At 31.9% G+C, this 18,684-nt stretch overlaps 3 protein-coding genes across 4 annotated transcripts; 1 reads left to right on the top strand and 2 right to left on the bottom strand.

Annotated features, from left to right (window-relative positions):
• The first annotated feature begins 2,751 nt into the window (after positions 1 to 2,751).
• On the top strand, positions 2,752 to 4,111 carry LOC103483107 (uncharacterized). The gene is made up of 2 exons (XM_008439555.3): positions 2,752 to 3,556; positions 3,659 to 4,111. Exons 1-2 carry the CDS (start codon positions 2,843 to 2,845, stop codon positions 3,812 to 3,814), a joined length of 870 nt encoding a protein of 289 aa, XP_008437777.1. The 5' UTR covers positions 2,752 to 2,842; the 3' UTR covers positions 3,815 to 4,111.
• Positions 4,112 to 4,810: 699 nt separating this feature from the next.
• On the bottom strand, positions 4,811 to 7,849 carry LOC103483117 (probable myosin-binding protein 5). Of its 2 annotated transcripts, none has more exons than XM_051080177.1 (5): positions 6,809 to 7,849; positions 5,759 to 6,715; positions 5,503 to 5,687; positions 5,329 to 5,425; positions 4,811 to 5,232 (listed from the first exon to the last, which is right to left on the bottom strand). In XM_051080177.1, exons 1-3 carry the CDS (start codon positions 7,572 to 7,574, stop codon positions 5,515 to 5,517), a joined length of 1,896 nt encoding a protein of 631 aa, XP_050936134.1. In that variant the 5' UTR covers positions 7,575 to 7,849; the 3' UTR covers positions 4,811 to 5,232; positions 5,329 to 5,425; positions 5,503 to 5,514. The 2 variants fall into 2 exon arrangements, with proteins under 2 accessions (XP_050936134.1, XP_050936135.1); XM_051080178.1 differs by having other exon boundaries at positions 5,503 to 5,677; positions 6,809 to 7,818.
• Positions 7,850 to 8,993: 1,144 nt separating this feature from the next.
• On the bottom strand, positions 8,994 to 12,968 carry LOC103483138 (polynucleotide 5'-hydroxyl-kinase NOL9). Its single transcript, XM_008439605.3, has 10 exons — positions 12,665 to 12,968; positions 11,721 to 11,945; positions 11,495 to 11,592; positions 11,349 to 11,382; positions 10,934 to 11,103; positions 10,628 to 10,814; positions 10,048 to 10,228; positions 9,770 to 9,869; positions 9,507 to 9,634; positions 8,994 to 9,374 (listed from the first exon to the last, which is right to left on the bottom strand). The coding sequence occupies exons 2-10, from the start codon at positions 11,906 to 11,908 to the stop codon at positions 9,321 to 9,323; spliced, it is 1,140 nt and encodes a 379-aa protein (XP_008437827.1). The 5' UTR covers positions 11,909 to 11,945; positions 12,665 to 12,968; the 3' UTR covers positions 8,994 to 9,320.
• Between the last annotated feature and the right edge of the window lie 5,716 nt (positions 12,969 to 18,684).

The raw sequence follows: 18,684 nt of genomic DNA, 5'->3' as shown, positions 1-18,684 counted from the left end.
AATGGCCCTGTTTAACAATAACTCGTAATCTTGTACGAAAGAAAATAGTATATTCGATGAAGATTCAAATTATTATTCAAGAGCTTAACGACTTTCAATTCATTGTATTTCATTTCAAAAAAGGGTTATTATCATACCACTTCGATTCAATCACGCACACAACTCTTTGTATAGTGTTTCACTTTTAAAAAAATATTACTCCAAATTTTGTGAATTGATCTTAGTAACAAAATTTGTGAATGGACGACAACTAGGGGGTAAGTACTCAATCCAAAATAAAGAAATTAAATATAAATCATAAATATAGTGATAGAAAAAAAAACTTTGAGAGCGTGACAAAAAGAAGATTCGTTTATTAAAATTATCCATGGTCATGAAAATTACTCATAAATATATATGTGTGCGACAACATATAAGGATTATTTTTTAATGTTTACAAACTGCAATAAAATATCACGATAGACAAAAATAATAATAGTTTATATATTGGTCTATCACATATGGATAGTGATATTTGACTATATTTGTAAATAATTTTTTAATCATTTAAAATAAATTTTCTATATATAATTAGTACTCTGCATATTATTTTCTGTGAGAATTCCATAGTAGAAAAAATCGACAGACCTCACATCTATGTGTGCAGTTTAGTAGGTATCCTTGATCTTCTTATCTCTTAAACCCCTTCGTTTTTAATACAAAAACGAAATGACCTTCCTTCCCCTTATGTTGAATTGTGAGATACATTAAAATATAACATAAGTCTCGATAATTTTTCGGTGAATTTTTTGAAATATTAGGAAGGATGTAAATGAATGGTATTAACCTTTAAACTTATAAACAAATAGCGAACTCCAAATTTGAAAGAAAAAAGAGATGAAGTGATTTTTGAACTTAAAAAAATAATAATAATTCAAAAGACGATATATAGGAGAGAAATGAACAAACATATCCTTTTTTAGGGCAAATATGAAAGGAAAATGTAATTACGATCGACTTTATGAGAATGAATGTACAAAGTGAGGACCAAACGCGGTATTAGTTGGACTTCTTAAACTAAAAGTCGGGCCCAATGGTGACTCATATAAGCTAAAATCAGGCCCAACATGGCCCAAGTTCATGGGAAATTAATACACTCAAAGTATGTATTCATCAACACTAAGGCAATATTAAATTCTAGATAGATAGGTGGTAACCATCAATTAAACCTATAATCAACGTTTATTGAATAATGAATCTAACAATGAAGTATTTGGATTGGGTTGGTTTTGATCCGTGAATGACTTTTTAATTTGTCGTTCTAAAATTAAGCAAAATATTCACGTGTATGTAATTAGTTTCATATATTGAATTGAAATTAAGAACTCAATCTCAATTACAAGGAGTTTCTTTTGAAAATGTAAAAAAATTAATTTTATGAGAAGTTGGGTAATAATCCATAAATAAAACTCATAAAATTAAGATATAATAGTATCATAAGTACAAAAACATATTTTTAAAATTAATATTAAGTTCGGGTTGGTTTGGGTTGTTTTTTGTGAACCCATGGACCAACCCAATCCGTAAGATTTTCATTTCTTTCTAATTTAGCTATACCCAAATGGGTTAATAACCTAACCCAAACCGTACAGGTTGATCAAAATTTTCAAGTCATCGATTGTTTAACACCCCTAACATTAAGAAAACTACAAAGAAATATAAAACAATATTTTATTATGTTATATGCTAATTAATTTAATACACTACAATTACTCTCTCAATATATGCTATAAGAAGGACAATCAGTGTCTGTTGATATCGCTATCAATTACACAATAGAATATAGATTGAACATAAGTTGCCCTTTTTTCTTCAGATTTTCTTTAACTAAATGGCTACCGTGCACTTAAAATTTATTTTATTTTTATTTTATTGTTATTCCTTTTATTTCGTATTTAGGATTAAGTATTTTCAACCTTAGACCATACTTGAATTTTGGTTCAAAGTACAAGCAAGGTGCATACACAATGCTCTACACACAAATTTTGATTTATATTATGAATTTACAATATAATTACTACTTACAATTTTATTTTATATATATATATATATATACATAAACAATAATTCGAGAAAAGCATATGAATCTATTACTAATATCTTCCACTTTATTATTGCATCTTTAACCTTGTTTATAACTTATATCGATGAAATGCATGAATAAAAATCAGAAAGAGAAAAATAATACAAATTTAATACTAACATCGGTAATTACAAATTTAAAATCGAAAAAAGAAACGTCCTTATGATTAGAAATATGATCAATTGATAATTACATTTGTGTTTAAAAAAGTAACCCAAATTCAAACTTATTAGATGGAATGAGATTAATGGCAATTGCTCTGTGACAAAACCTTGCATTGGAAGTGTAGTTTTATGGTAATTACAGTTTAATTTAAGTGTTAATACACTCCTCTTTTTTTATTTAATCATGGAATTAACTAAGGTTGTTTCAAATTTCAACGACTTTATTTTTTAAATTTCAAAATTTCAAAAACTCTTACTTTTATTATTATTATTATTATTTTAAATTCGGTCTAAAAGGCGAAAAGCAGAAATAAAAAATAAAATCCAGTCAAACACGTCAGTGATCTAACGAACGTCACAGACCTCTCCTCGGCGTCCACGTCAAGGCGCACGTTAGAGCACAGCACAAAATTTCACTGTTCATTCACACAACACAACACAAACACACACAAGTCCCCATCAAGAAAATGGCTTCCCATCTCTCAAAAGCACAAATCCCCATTTTCTTCGTCAAGCATTTCTCCTTTCTCTTTTCCATTTCTCTCACAGACCTTCAATGGCGAAACCCACAAACCAGCAGCGTAGTTTAGCACCTCCTGACCATGATTCTCCTCCCCTTAAACCCATTTTCAGAGCTACTTCCTCTGCTTCCATAGCTAACAATCATTCCACGCTTTTAAAGCTTGATTCCTCCATAGCTGCTGTTCCTAATCCTTCCTCCTTATCCACCCATATCCCGTTTTCCAAACTTCACAGTCAAGCTGGGTTTTCATCTCAAAGATCAAAGAACTTGAACCCACCTCCAGCTCCGACTGTTTCTTCTATGCTGAAATCAAAACCCCACCTCCAAAAAATTCCTTCTGGTGGGGATGAGAAATTCAGTAAGGTGTGTAGAGAGTTGGGTAGGAAGAAGTTTTTTGATGATAAGAAGGAAACCAATGATGGGTTTGATAAGAAAGGTCTCTGTCTTGTGGTGAAGGAGAAGGAGGAGAAGGAGGAGAAGGAGGAGAAGGAATTGAAAGAGCCTCAAAAGGGGCAAAAGATTGTCAGTTTGAGGCCAACAGTTTCTTTACTTCGAAAGAGTGGGAGAAGGAAATCATTTGCTGTTTCACAAGTTGAATTGAGTGATATTTTTGCCAAAAATGGTGTGAAAGTGGTTTCTGTTGATATGCAACCAGCTATGCAGATTCATGCTGTGGATTGTGCAAGAAAGACTCATGACAGTATGGAGAAGTTCACTTCCAAAACTCTTGCTTTATCTCTCAAAAGGGTAATTAGTTTAAGGGTTATGTTATGTATAAATCTGTGCAAGTTATTGAAATGAATTAGCTATTAACTTTTCTTGTTTGATTTCTTGCTTGTGGTTTTCCAGGAATTTGATGGGGTGTATGGTCCGGCTTGGCACTGCATCGTGGGGACAAGTTTTGGGTCTTTTGTGACTCATTCAGTTGGTGGTTTCTTATATTTCTCACTGGACCAAAAACTGTATATTCTATTGTTCAAAACGTCCGTACAAAGAGCTGATTGAGATTGAAGTAGATGTCCAAAACACGGCTGGGAAATCCAATAAATTTGGCATATTAGAGTTTAAGAGAGGTAAAAGAGGCCATCCATCCGAATACATGTACATTGAGTATGTTAAGAAACACACCAACAATACAGAATATTCACTACAATATGTTTAGAGATCCCTTACAAGCTGTTTACTGAACAATTTCATTGCAATTATTGAGGTTTAGTGAGAGAATAACCCTTACTTTTACAGCTCAAAGACTCGATTCTCTCTACATATACTTCTCCAATTCCACTAGTATTTCTGTTTAAATTGCATGTACAATCTCTCTATTTGCTGCAAAGATTGACCGATTAAGGCTTAATGGTCTGTTATACATCAATAGCAAGAATGTTTTACAAGACTCAAGGCTAAATTATGCATTTTTGTTTCTTGATCTGAGATGTGTTTATTATAGAGCTTTCACTTCACTACCTGATTTTGTAAAATGTAGCAATGGTTGGTCTGGACAATTGGAAAGGACAAGGAGAGAGGTTTTTACCCCACTCTCCATTTTTTCCAACTTTCTATGTTATAAAGTTTCTTTCTTCAGCTGGTCATAAGAGTTATTACTTTACTGAAAATGATGGTAGGCAGGCCCACAGCTTTTATGTTTGATATTGGATGCACATTCTTCTTTGACCGATACATGTGCGTTCTTATTTATAGCTCCTTATTTTGAAGATTGGACTATTGATTTTTGGCTCTTTCTGGAAGTTGGAAAAAATTCTCACTTAGTTTTGCATTGTTATTTAATTTGGTGGGAGGTTGGGGACCCTTGGGTCGGTTCTGTCCCTAGTCAATATTAAGCATATTTTATTCAAAATATGATGGCCAAGGACAAAAGTGACTATTGTTAGTTGAAATTCCTTTCTTGCTTGAACAATTAATGACAAATAAAAAGCTATCTATCTGCATTCAAAAAGATTGGCCTCTTCCCCTTCCAAGTTTCCAGTTAGTAAAATGGGATGATACCAATAAAAAATCCTTGAACATTGCTGTCACTTTTAATAAACTCGAAAAGACATTTCGGGGAGGGGATTATGACTTTAAAAGAAGAAGAAAAAAATTCTTGCATCATACAACACTAACATTTGTCTCATTGTAAATGGAATATGAAAGCCAACCAAACACCTTGCCTTTCTGGTTTCCCTTGAGGTTCTATCATTGATCCAGCTATGGCCTTAAAAAGAAGGAATGTTAGCCTTTTTCTTTCCATTGTTCTTTGGCTTTTTGATGTGTAAATCGAAAACCACTTTCTTGAACACCATTTCCACTCTTCTGAATTTGATGGGTCATCATGGGAGAAACACAATTAAGAAAAAAAAAAAAGGAGAAAAAAGAAAGGTCTTCTACACCCATCTGAGATAGCCAAATATTCTTCAGCTCTGTACCTGAAAATTCATAAATTTTTGTTGGGTGAAGCTTTCAAAAGTAAGAGAAAAGTTCCGAATGCAACTGAAAAAAAAAATGGAAAGCAAGTCTCTCACTACTATGGAAGAAGTTAGCAGCCACAGAGCGTCATGAAGCTTGATATATGTATTCAGCATGTCATACAACACTATGTACATCCTACAAAGAATTAAACTGCAAGGAAAAAAACACCCGCCTAAAAATCAAACTCTCTATAGTTGAAACCTAACTATAATTACTGAGTAATTTACCAATTTGGGAAGTTAAGAATCGCTGTTCTCATCGAGAAGTGTTTGAAGTTTCCCTAATTTGTGTGAAATATCAGCTAAAATTACTTTTCCTTCATGCTTAGAGAATTTGCCATCTGCTTCAAGTGCTCTCACGATCTCGTTAAGATGAGAGAGCTCTCGGGTCAGTGCAGAAGTTCTTCCCTTTCCTGCCATTTTAGAAACAGAAATCAAACTTCTCCTAGAAAGTATCACGTCCACTATTGATATAACACAATACCTGGATCTTCATCTATTTGATTGACGCTGCCAGAGCTTGAATGTAGAGAAGAAATTACACCATCTGAGGATAAGTTGTTCTTCTTTGCCTTTTTCAAGCGGCCTAAAAGATATGTTTTTTCTCCTTTAAAGTTTGTCACTGGTTCGGTTTGGTCTCCTCCTTCAACCTTCCCTAGGGAGAATGGCAAAGCTACCTCTTGATTGTTTGTACTTTCTTCTTTGCTATTTACTCCAATCTTCAACGCAGGCGGTATACTCATCACGTCAAAATTGTTAAAATTTTCCCTGTTGTTCTCTCTCCCGTTAAAACTAAAAGGCGTGCTACATTCAGATTTTTCATCCGAAGATAAACAAGATTGTGACTTGAATTCTTGGTAATCTTCATCAGATATCTCATCATCAGACATCTTAAAACAATCTTCCCCAAGATATCCATATTTTTCTCTGTAAACATCAAGTTCAGCCTCTCTCTTAGCAAGCAAATCATTTGTAGCTTGTAAGGCTTCCTGATCATACTCTGCCTGTTCTTCCATCATTCTTTGGTACTGTAAAGCTTCCATTTGAACGGCAGCCTTTTCAGCCTGTAATCGAGTAATCATGGCCATTGCATTGTTTGCTGCTACAGCTGATGCACTTCTTTCTTCGTCCAGTTCCATGTACAGCTCCATGAGCGATTTCCGATCTATCCGAACTTGTCTTTTCAAACAATTCAAAATGGAATCATTGTCTCCTGGCCCCATCATATCTGCTTCGTAAGTCTCTGCAGCTAGCTCTGTTCTTTCAAGTGGTGATTTTCTAGAGATTCTAATAGCCCACCTGGGACTATTATTAGCAGAATCTGTTAATGGAATACCAAAAAATTTATTCCCTTTACCAAAAACAGGAGTCCTTGAACTTTCATGCATATCCTCAGGTTCAGGTAACAATGGCACTTTAACAGCCTTCACATCCTCCTTAACTGCACTCTCATCAAATCCAGATACTACAATTATTCACAAACAAACCAAATGAAAGAATGCTGTAGTGAAAGAAAGAGAAGTTTTGGACTTACATGGATGAGCATCAAGATTTCTTCCATGTAAACCATCGTCGTCTTCCACATAATCCGATTCACTATCTGACAATAATTTGAGTTCGGTGTAACGAATGTGCGGCAATTCCAAGCCAGTTTTGTCGTCGTTTCTGAAAGAGGGCGTAAATGAAGCTCGTGGCGAAGGAGCAGGAGCTTGTGAAAAGGTACTCCCATTTTTCCCTTTTGAATTGGAAGATTTAACTTTCAATGGCTCTCCACAACACGAACAACATGAATAATTAACACCAATCCCTTTCTCCATATGCAGGACATCATCTTTCTTCCCCATTGGCGGCAAGCTCACATGACGATTATCATCCTCAACAAAACATTCAAGATCCTTGTGCAATATCCCGACGAGGGATTTATAGGTATTGCAATCTGATTCCTTTTGTGTTGCAAAAGAGAGAAGACAAACCTCACACATCTTTCGAATGTCGGAGAGTTTCTTGTGGTTGTGACAATATGCAAGAGATGAAATATCCTTCTTGTGTCCTTCACAAATGGAATTGTTGTAATAGAAATCTGTATTTTTGTTAACTAAAACATGGTCGATTCTTGTGCAGAACAAACAAGGAACTCGCAATTCGAAGAACTTGGCGAATTCGTTGGCCAAAAATGCAACAATCCCATCTATAAAAAGCAAAATTATGAGAACCCATTCAAGAACTGCACAAACTACAAAATGTGGAAACTTTCCCAGCTCTTGTTCTACGAAACTGGTGAATGAACGTTTTGTCGCCATTCTTTTTCCCTTGTTAGTTTCTTTTCCCCAAAATTAAAATTTTTAAAAATTCTAACACAACCCCTGTTTTGGAATAAGGAAGTTTGGGAAAAAAGGAGTAATTTTTTTTTAATTAGAAATTGTTTCATGAAGATGAAAAGATCATGACCTTGGTGGGATAGGACCAGACCTAGATCATGATCTTTTTTTTTCTGTTTTTGTTTGTTTTTCTTTTTCTTTTTCTTTTTCCCTTCCCCTGTCCTGTTTGTGTTTCCGATGAAAGGCGACAAAGCAAGAGGTTATGAGCTAAGTTAGGGGAATTAGACATTTTAGGATTTATTTGCGATACTTTAGGGGGCAATTGAGGTTCTTTTATGACCAATTACCTAAAATAACGGTCATTCCTCCACTTCCCAACCAACCAGTTAGGAAACATTATATCACTCAAATTAAGGACCAAATTACATTTCTTTACCATTTTCTCATTTGCCTTTGTTAAACTTTTTTTTTTTTAAAAAAATAAGATTAAAATTATAAAACATTTAGTATATCCTTCTAATATATGGTTCACAGTATGATATGGCATATGTAGTTTGACATATGTAGGTGGTCTAATTCTTGTACTAAAGAAAAGAGTCTAAATTTCGATTTGTTGGTGATCTTCCTAATTTCATTACATTACATTTGCTAAAGTTGATTAGGATTATGAGTCAAAATTTGCTAATGCTACTAGAAGATTAGAGAGGGTAGCATTGAGAAGGTAGTTTGTCACAAATGTTGCCTCAAGGATCGATTGAATAAGCATTAAAATATTTAGTGTCTGTTGGCAAGATCTTCTCACGTTATTTTATACAAAAAATTACATTTTTGCTCAATACTTTATTTATTGAGGATCAATCCTCATCGTCAAAGTAATCATTACTATGCTAAAAAGGGAGACATAGTCTCTATATCTAACTAAAAGGTCATGGATTTAATTCATTATGTCACATACCTAGGAGTTGTTCCATAAGATTAGTCCAAGTCATTATAATCTATGTTGTTTTTAATTAGTTTAGAACAAGCCAACGCAAGTTTCATTGCAAGCCGCGAATTGTAATAACCAAATAAACTAAATCTCTTAGTATTGGGTGTTTGTGAGTTGAACAACTTTTTAGACCTTGTGTAATTGTTCATATCGTAAATCTTGTCAATTCAAATAACCTTTATTTAAAAATGAATCCAACCTAACATTGAAAATTTTAAATTGGGTTGGCTTAAGCTACTCGAGTCATTTATCTAATTTTTTTTTAAAATAAAAAGTAACTACATAAAAACTTGATTTATATATGAAAATAACAAATTAATTTCAATTTATATAATAAAAAAGTTCTTTCCCGAGAGTTAAAAAACCATGTTTAAAAATTGTTTGGACAATAGGTACATTAATGAAATTAAATAAAACTAAAATAAATAGATGTATCTTTTTAAAGTTAATAATAAGTTAGCATAGGGTTATTTTAGTGAACCCATAAACCAATCCACCTTACAAGATTTTTGTTCATTTGAATCAAACCTAGTCCAATCAGAGGTGATGGGTATTTATAGGTCATGGGATGTTTTGAACCCCTAGATTTCATTGAACAAAAATTTCAATTCTTTGTACCTAGAATACAAATTTCAAAATCAATAACGAGGGATGACTATCCCACATTTCTTGATAAATATATTTACAAAGAGTAAACTGTATGACAAAAATGTCTAATGTTTTCAATACTCGTCCAGACTCTAGCTCGTGGGTAGAATGTTTGCACACATGTAAGGAGATATACATCCCTTAACCTGAAAAAAAATTGCATAATAGAAGTGTTTTAAAAAGTGTTTCAAGGGTCGGTTGGGGGAATAAAAGAAAAGGAATAGCACCATCTAATAGCAGGCATGGAAATTTATGTAAATCTCAAAAGGATCTATTACCTGCAGCAAACAAGAAGGAATTTGAATAAACCCCTGCAAAAGAAGGTCAACCTTTTCCAAAGTGCCATGGGGGACGGGTGTGATAACATATAGGAGACCTTTAAATGTATCGATGCCTCTAACAATTCCTGTTCCACGAGATATTAGTTAGAGCATTAAACTACACTAAACTACTCATGGTATTCTTAGGGAATGACTTTAAGGCCTAAAACAAGCAGGTGAGTTGAAAATAGGGATAAGACAATGTAAAAGAAGTAACCTACCAAGACCGACGCACCACGATGAATTTTCAGAGTTGTTGGAGCATGTAGCCAAACCAACAATTGTTGCATTCAAACTATAGAAGATCTGATCACTTGGGACCTAAGTAGATAAATGGAGATAGAGTTAATACCGATACATTGCAGGGGTGGTGGTTCGGTAAGAGAGCTGTAAAAACTAAATTAGTGATAAATATTGCTGATGTGTTAAAACTCAATTGTAGGAAAATTGAAGGGGAAAAGAAGAGAGAAAATTGGAGAGTTTTGATTTTTGTACCAACCTGACTGTGCAGGTGTCTAATCTTAATGCTTGATATTGGAACTTGGTAAGGAGGGTGAGATGCCAGTGCATTTGCAAGCTCTTTAATTGTGGTAATATTGCTATCTCTGGAAAAGCACTGTCTAAAATAAGCCATAATACGCAAATCTCGCATAAGACTTGCATCCTTTTGCACTAGTATCCTAACATGATGAAGGAAGAGATGTAAGAAATATTATCCTTTCAAGTATACTGTCACAAACCAAATGTCTTTATGAAACAACACAAGTGTTTAAGTGCAACAACAACATGACAATAACTTTATGAATTGTGACTTTGTTCAAGATTGTGTTAGAACAATAAGCAACAACAGACCACAAATACAATAGAAAAAACCATGTGTAGTTACTAAAAGAATGGAAAATGATAATAAAAATAACATCACGAAAACTAAATAAAGCCAAGTCATTCAGTGAAAAGAGATCCCGGAAGGGATACAAGAAGATATAAAACATCAGGATCACAGTGGGGATAAATACGAAAACCAACCATTAACCTGAATAAATAAATTCTTTTGAAATTAAACATTGCAAGAAACTTACGATCGGTTAAACTCGTCTTGCCGAGCAGAACGAATTTCTATTAGACTGGTCGTCCCATAATTTTCCTCCTCTTCTAGCCAAAATTCCCCAGCTGGAAGGTTCTTACTCTCAGCAGATATATTTATTTTGACTACATGTGATGGAGCAATGTATTTCAACATGTCTACCAATATCTCATAACCAATACCTGGGAAACAGGGCCAACATCAATATGTATCTCTGTCCAAGCCCAAGCCATCTCTCCAAAGCAATTAAAGCAGGAAAAGTAATGTTTAAGCAGATATAGAACTCAAACGAGTAGGATACCTTTCACCCAGCCAGGTGTATTTACAATAAGAGGCAATTCAATCTTTGCAAGTTCTTCGGTCTTGTTAAAAGAATTGTACTCCTTGTGGTAATAGTCGTACAAAGCATTTGCATAACTTAAGTATGCTGTAGGATCTCTTTTTGAGGAAATATCACCAAAGAAAAAACATCTAAAAGAAGAATAAAAAGAAACAGTGAGAAAATAGAAAATCTCACCTTCACCACTTAAGAAAATAAGAAAGGGACGTAAGATACAGTAAAACCATCCTCGGTTATAAACTTAAAATGCATTTTTACTTCAAATTTTGAAGATCCTCAACACAGACCATATAGTCCAGGTACATACATTCGAAAACAGAGATTAAACACCAACATAAAATATGGATACTTGTTAAATGGATTCAACATAACCTACCTTTCTGGCGTCTTTAAGCAGGGAGTCGACAAGTCTAAAAGAATAAGAAAAAAAAATTACATCAGTCAAAAGAGACTCATTAGGAAAAAATTTATTGGCAAGTTCATGAGAATTTATCAACAAGGCAAGGACTATAACAAAATTACCTGGGGTTAGTCTGTCAACCACAGTGAGGGACAGAAAACCTGGTGGAGTAAACTCAGGCTGTCCAACATCTGAATCCAGGTAAACCACTTTTTTATACCTGAAAACGATAATAAAAGAAAATACATTGTGAAAAACATGGCAACTTGGGGAAAAAGAGAGGTACTCAAGCTAGAAATTCACAGTTTCGAATTGAAATCATCACTCTTGAAAGAAGAATAAGATCACCTTTGAAGGAAAACATTGAGAAGGTGACGTGAGAAAGTACTTTTGCCACAGTTTTTTGCACCACAGATAAGAACAACAGGGGGTGGCGAAGTGGGAGAATCAAAAACTATGGATTCTGCAGCCTCAGACCATTCTTCAGGTATAAAAATATTAGGAGATGAATTTTCAAGTTCTAAAAAAGAAGACATGGATTGATTTTATTGAGTCCACCCAAATCTCTAGCAACTGTAAAACAAATTCATCAATTCAGTGTACAAACATAAATGTACTTGTTCAAAAAGTTAGACTTCTGGCCCATTATCATTAAATAATTTTCCTCATCGTCAATTTTTCTTTTTTTGTTCTCTAAACAACAAATTTGTACACTCAACCACAGAATAGAAAGAGTTGATACGAATGTGGAGAGAAAAATTAGATATCAGAAAAGTAGAGTAAATTACTATTATGAATACATATAATGAGATGAATTGAAATGACAAACATGTAGAATCGCTGCCTTAACCTCCTGCGCGGAATCCCTGGATTTAAATCATTCCACTTGTTTGAAGAAAAAAAATTAATAAAGGACTTTGAAATCAGTTCTAATTTGGAAAAGTCATTCTATACTTTTTGTCCATTGCATTTTGCTTGCAACAACAACTTCAATCTCTTCAAATACGTTGTTCCATTATTTTTTACACTCAACTAAGCTATATGCGAGTTCTCTCTTTTGCAATGTTCATCTTTATATATATATATATACATAATCTATTTATTGATTTGAAGAAGAATTATATATCTCAATCTTGTTTTTTCTTTTTTTAGCCTTTTGTTTTCACTTAAGACTCGTTGAACATTGGTTTTATAAGAAATTTAAAAAAAAAAAATTGCTTATTGATTTTCTTCTTTGGAGGTGAACAGATTAAACCAACGAAACAAAATAGAAAATCAATAAAGATAAAAACCTTAGGAATCTGAAAAAATGAGCGGTATCTCACAAACGCCGGGGGTTAGGGGCTGAAATACAAGCAATTTTGATGGCAAGATTTCGTCGGAAGGCTGATACTGCGGCAACTAAAAATGCAGCATGGGCGTCAGCAGGAATGGCGAGCGGCGAAGAAGGTTGCAGTGGGCGGGAAATCGGAGGGAGGAGATGGTTGAAGGTGAAATAGGGTTTAGAGAGAACAAAACTCCGATGATTAATTGCAAGTTTAGTGAAAGAGTGATGCCAAGTGCCGTTGTCTTCCCGCGAAGGAGCGGAAGAAGAGATTTAGGTTATATATATATATATAACCTAAATTAAACGTAAATTTTAAGTTCAAAATATCCTAATTAACGTTAATTTAAGTTTTAACCTAAATTAAACATTTACCCAAAGCCAAACTTCTCCTTTTCCTCTTTAAATCTAAAATATCTTAATATCTTTTATAAAATAATTTTTATCCAATTCAATAAATTTAACTTTGGCTATACTTTAAAAATTATGAACTATACTTTAAAAAAATTTTAATCCAAAATTTTGAAAAATGTAAATCTAATTTATTAGATTTCAAACATCAATTGAAAACCAAATCAAGCCAAAGTTTGATTTCATATGACTGATGGCTTGTTTCCAAAATTAAGTAACAAAGACATAACAAGAGTTGGGAAATTATTATTAAAAGATAAATTATTAAAAATAACAAAATTATTGAAAATATTTACAAAATATAGCAAAATATCATATTCTATCTATAATAGACCGTCTATCAATGTCTATTAAATGCAGTGATAGACATGATTGAAGTTTATCGATATCTATCATTAATAATAGAATTTGAAAGTTTGTTATATTTTGGTTCATTACATTATATTTGAAAATGTCTTCTATTAAAATCTGTAGGTGTAAATTTATATTGTTAATTGTCTAAACCATATAAGAGCAAATTATAAATACAATGAAACTTGATTTGATCTGTAAACCTCTAAAAACAAACCTAAAATTTGGTTGTTTGCTCCAATTTCCTTAGTTTTACTATTTCACTTTTGTTTGAGTTTGACATCATTAAACGAGTAGGAAGTTTGCATGTTTAGGATATAAAGTTGTTTAGTTAAAGATAGAGTAGTGCAAAAGAGAGAAATATGGGAAGATAAAGTCTTTTCGATAAATGTGCAAACTACATCAACATCTTATCATCAAATTATTTAACCTCGACTTATGAAGTTAATAAGTTAACATCCTTTGAACTTTTACCTTATTAGTATCGAAGAGATTATGAATTGTATATACATAATATATCGATTAAGTTATGCTTATTATAAGACAGACGTAGCAATACATCACCTAAAAACACATATTCAAATACATTCATAAATATGTACTTATCCAACCAAAGATATATCCAACAACTTTTTCGCATCAAATTCCCAAATTGGAATAGTTTATCATAAAAAGTTTGGTAGGATAGACAGAAAGGAATATATACATGCCATGTGGCATAAACCATTTATAAGAAACAAAAGAAAAAAAAAATATCTTGTCTTTGTATTAAAAAGAAAACCCAACTTTTCTTCAATATTTCAAATTCAGTAATGTTTTAAGACTTACTCTTTAAAACAATAAACCGATTTAGTAGGACATAGTCTTGTCTATTTGACAAAATTTCTAACCGTTTTGATACAAGTTTTGAAAGAATATAAGTATTTTTTGAATCATATAAATGAAAGTTAGTGTAAACTTAACTATATATCATTATGAATTGAAATAGTTATATAATTTTAAATCATCGATTGAATGATTCAGTTCGTAGATTAGATATAATTAATATAATATTATAAAGTGACGGAAGAAGCTATTATCCACAAAAAAAAAATTGTTTGAGTGGAAGAATTTTGTCTATTGGATGAGGATATAATGATTAATTTATAAATTAATATTAAGTTAACAAAATATCTTTAGTCTCTCATGGATGCTTCTTCTTCTTCCTCCTCCTCCATCCACAGACGGATAACGTAGTCTTCAGCGAGTGAGAAAGGGATCTATCCACTTGCAAAAGAAATTAAAGTCCTAGAATTATTCTTTGAAATTTTGAATAATGGAATCTCCCTTCAATGTTCTAATCAAATTTTAATCAAACCCTAAATTATTTCACTAATCTCTCTCTCTCTTTCAAAGCAAAGAACCTCAACAAACACAGCTTATAAACATTATAAATCCAACTCAATTTCCTCTATGTTTCCTCATTCCATCTTTTATTTCTTTCGGTATTGGATAAACAAAAAAATTCAACCAATCAATCAATTACCAGAGCTATGATCCGTAAAGAATCAAGATCCACGGAATCGCTATGTGAGAAGTCCATGTTGTTGGTAGCGAATTTAATCAAGCTTTCCAGTTCCATTTCTTTCGCTAAGACGGCGAATAATGAAGCAACCGCTGGATCTCCGACCACACGACGGCGATCGGGAGGAAATCCAGCGGCAACGCCTCTGATTCCGGGAAGTAAACGGCTGCAGGAGCCGCAGAGTCGAGCGAAGCCGATCTACGTCACGAAGCCGGGCGGAGGTGGCTTCCAAATCGGACATGGATCGCCGTCGCCGAGGTATTCAACATCGTCTTCTTCTTCTGTGATTTATGAAGAGAGTGATTTTGATGAGGCGAATGTTGATGGTTGGGCGTCTGAGTATATAGAGAAAGTTCATAAGAACAGGAAGGATTTTGAACAATCGACGATGAAGAAGCCAAAATCAATGGCTAAAAGTCGATTTCGTAGAACCAATTCCTCTGTTCTAAATTAGCTATAGCTTCTTTCCCCTTATCTTCTTTGAATTTTATCACTTTTTTCTTTAAATTTACGTAAGTGATGGTTCATTACTATATGTTCGTCTTCAAGTTCCACCATTTTAGGGTTTGGGATCCCATTTTTAATCTCTAAATAAGGTTAATAAGTGTTTTATCTATTAGATTACGATTAAATTAGTCTTATTATTTAATTAATCGTGCTTATGGACGGTCAAAATATAACAAAAATTTAGAATCTATATCGACATTAATACTAAAATCTAAAATATAGTGGCTATGATGTGTTAAATTGTTGTATGTTAATTTTCTTGTAAGGTATATACTCTATATAACAAATCTTAAATGCTTCGTTCCAAATGTCGGATTGAATTAAGCAAAACCACGAGTGAGTTTTAGAAAATATTTTATTACGTTTCACCTTTTACAACATTAAAAAAATATCTCTTGTTTGGTGGTTTATTTGTTAATGTTCTTTTGACAAAAGTAATTAATCAATCAATTGTCACTAATTTATCGACCAAATCCACTCTCTTTCTTTTAAAATGAGCATGATTTAGATGTTAAATTTGTATTATAAAACCATATAATTTATAAATTAATGTTGGGTTTTAGTTTTAGTTTGTTTCTTTTTTTTTTTTTTTTTTTTTTTTTTTTTTTGGGTTTAATTTTGAATTAGATTGTTTAAATGGAAAGTTGTAATAAGAGATACTTAACTTTTGAGTGTTGTCTAAGTTTTGGGCAGCCATAGCAATGGCATCCCCTTTTGTTGAGAATCCTTACTACCTAAGAAGAAAAGTACACTATGGCTCTTAATTAATAATCAACCTATAATTATTTCAAATCTAATTAAATGGAAATTAGATCCCACTTTAATATTACAATTAAAATTTATTAAAATTTTATTATGATAAAACATTTACACTTCATAGATAAATCAAATGCAATGAATTTTCTTTTTCGATAATTTGGTTTTATGGAATGTAAGCAGTTTATCGATTTGTTATATTTTTTAAAAAAATCTCTTAATTATTCACATATTTTTGTATATGCATTCAATAAATATTGTCTACATTACATACAAAAATATGCTCCTTTATAATTATAGATAATTATTTTAAGTGATAAAATGGATAGAAATGTCTTATGAATATAGATAATAATGGTCTAGGGATATTTATTGTTGTCTAATAAACGATGAAATTTTATTATATTTATAAATATTTTAATTCATTTTGTTATAGTTGGAAGCTGATAGGTTAGTTTAGTAAACTACTTGATGCTGATTAATTATTTGGTCGGAAAATAGTAATGTTGATATTAATATTTAAATGAATTGCACATTTTCAAAGAGCTAAAAGTGATTATTGAGTGTGTTATTGGCTAAAATATTTATAATTCAAATCTTCCACTATGTTTAAATATAAAATAACAACTTTAAGATGATTTAATTGTTTTTTCCACTAAGTTTGAATTAGAAAAGTATTTATTTCTCTCATAGTGATATGTGGAGGGAGTGGATTATATTCTCTATTGGAGAAGATGAAATATAACTTTTGAATTAATTAGGATAAAAATGTTAAGAATATCATCTAAATGGGCCTCTCCACCATTTTAGTGTTTATGTTTTTAATGTTCTAATTTTATCTTCCATATTTTAGTGAAAATAATTGTCATAAATGAAACATTTTTCTTTTAGTATCTTTTTGTTATAAAATATAAATAATTTAGTTTTTTAATATTTAAAAGAAAAAACCTTTTAATAATTCATAAACTTAATAAATCATAAATTTAATCTTTTAAATTAAATTTTTATCAAAATTGGTTGAAATAAGAATTATAATTTTAATGCATGAAAAAATAATATATAAAATCAACGTGAGTTTAGCTCAACTGACACTTATATATAAATGCGGATAAGAAGTTTCGGAAAATCTACTCTCTTGCATTTATTACAAAATGTTTCTAAAAATAAAATAAAAGATAATGTATAAATATATTTTCATCTCTGACATTTTAGTTTGTTATCTACATTTTACAAGTATTTCAAAAAATCAAGTTTCAAAAAATGAAATTACATTAGTTTTCTTTTATTTAAGAAAAATGAAATCATATCAATAAATAGAGAAAAAAATAAATTTAATTTTTAAAAATTAAGTAATTAAAAAAATCACTAAAACAAAATTCATTACTGAAACTGGGGTGTTGGAATAACCCGGACCACCAACCCATATTATAAGGGTTGGGTTAGGTAATTTTAAATTTTGGGTTGAGTTGAGTTTTTTTTTTTTTTTTTTTTGTTTGTTTTAAATTATATTAGAAAGATTCACTTCATCCCAACTCAATCCGAATTAATAATATTATATATATTTATATTAAGTTTTATAACATGATGCTTGGAATGTTTTTTGATTTTAAAAGTTTGGTCCACATTTGACTCTCTTAAATAATATTAGATGTTTTAAAACTTTTTGTTAAGTATTTTTGTATTAACGTTGTACTTTATGGATAGATACGATGTCATGATGTTTTTGAAATTTAACAAATATTAGAAACGAGAAAAGAAAAAAAAAATTATACAACTTGATAATTCAACTCAACCCAACTCATATTTTCAAGGTCAAGATTATTCGGCTTACCAACCAGCTACAAAATTCGGATCGATCCCAAAATACCTCTCGATCAAACCCAACCGGTTTACCCTCCGTAACCAAAATCGTAAATATTTGTCAATCTTTTTGTATGGTTGAGAGTTCTATAAAAATAAAACGTGTAAAAGTGGAGAAAGAATAGAAATTTATTCGTTAGGGGAAAAGAAAGAAAGAAAGAAAAGAGAGTGGTGAGAGAGCAATAATGGGATGGAAATAATGTAATCCGGATCCTGAAGTGGACCCAATCAAATCCTCATGGAACTGATTTCTATGTCCCACATAATACCATTTCATTCTCTACCACTTACTGTCCCTTTCAAACCCCCTCTTTATCCCATCTTTTCTTTGTTTTAGTATTTCCAAAGTATTACAATTTTTCGTGTTCATACTCGTTAAATCGTGAAGCGTGAAAACGATGAGAAAGAGCGTTGGATTCACTTCTGCTTTGGTATTACAAATCGTTCAATCCAAATTTGGGTTTTGGGTTATTTTATATTACTACGTTATGTTCGATCCAAATTTGGATTTTGGGTTATTTTGTATTAGAACCTCATCT

Source organism: Cucumis melo, chromosome 12 (genome assembly GCF_025177605.1).
Source record: "Cucumis melo cultivar AY chromosome 12, USDA_Cmelo_AY_1.0, whole genome shotgun sequence".
Taxonomy (NCBI): Eukaryota; Viridiplantae; Streptophyta; class Magnoliopsida; order Cucurbitales; family Cucurbitaceae; genus Cucumis; species Cucumis melo.
Note: the sequence above shows the minus strand (reverse complement) of the source record. Positions and strands in the feature narration are given on the sequence as shown.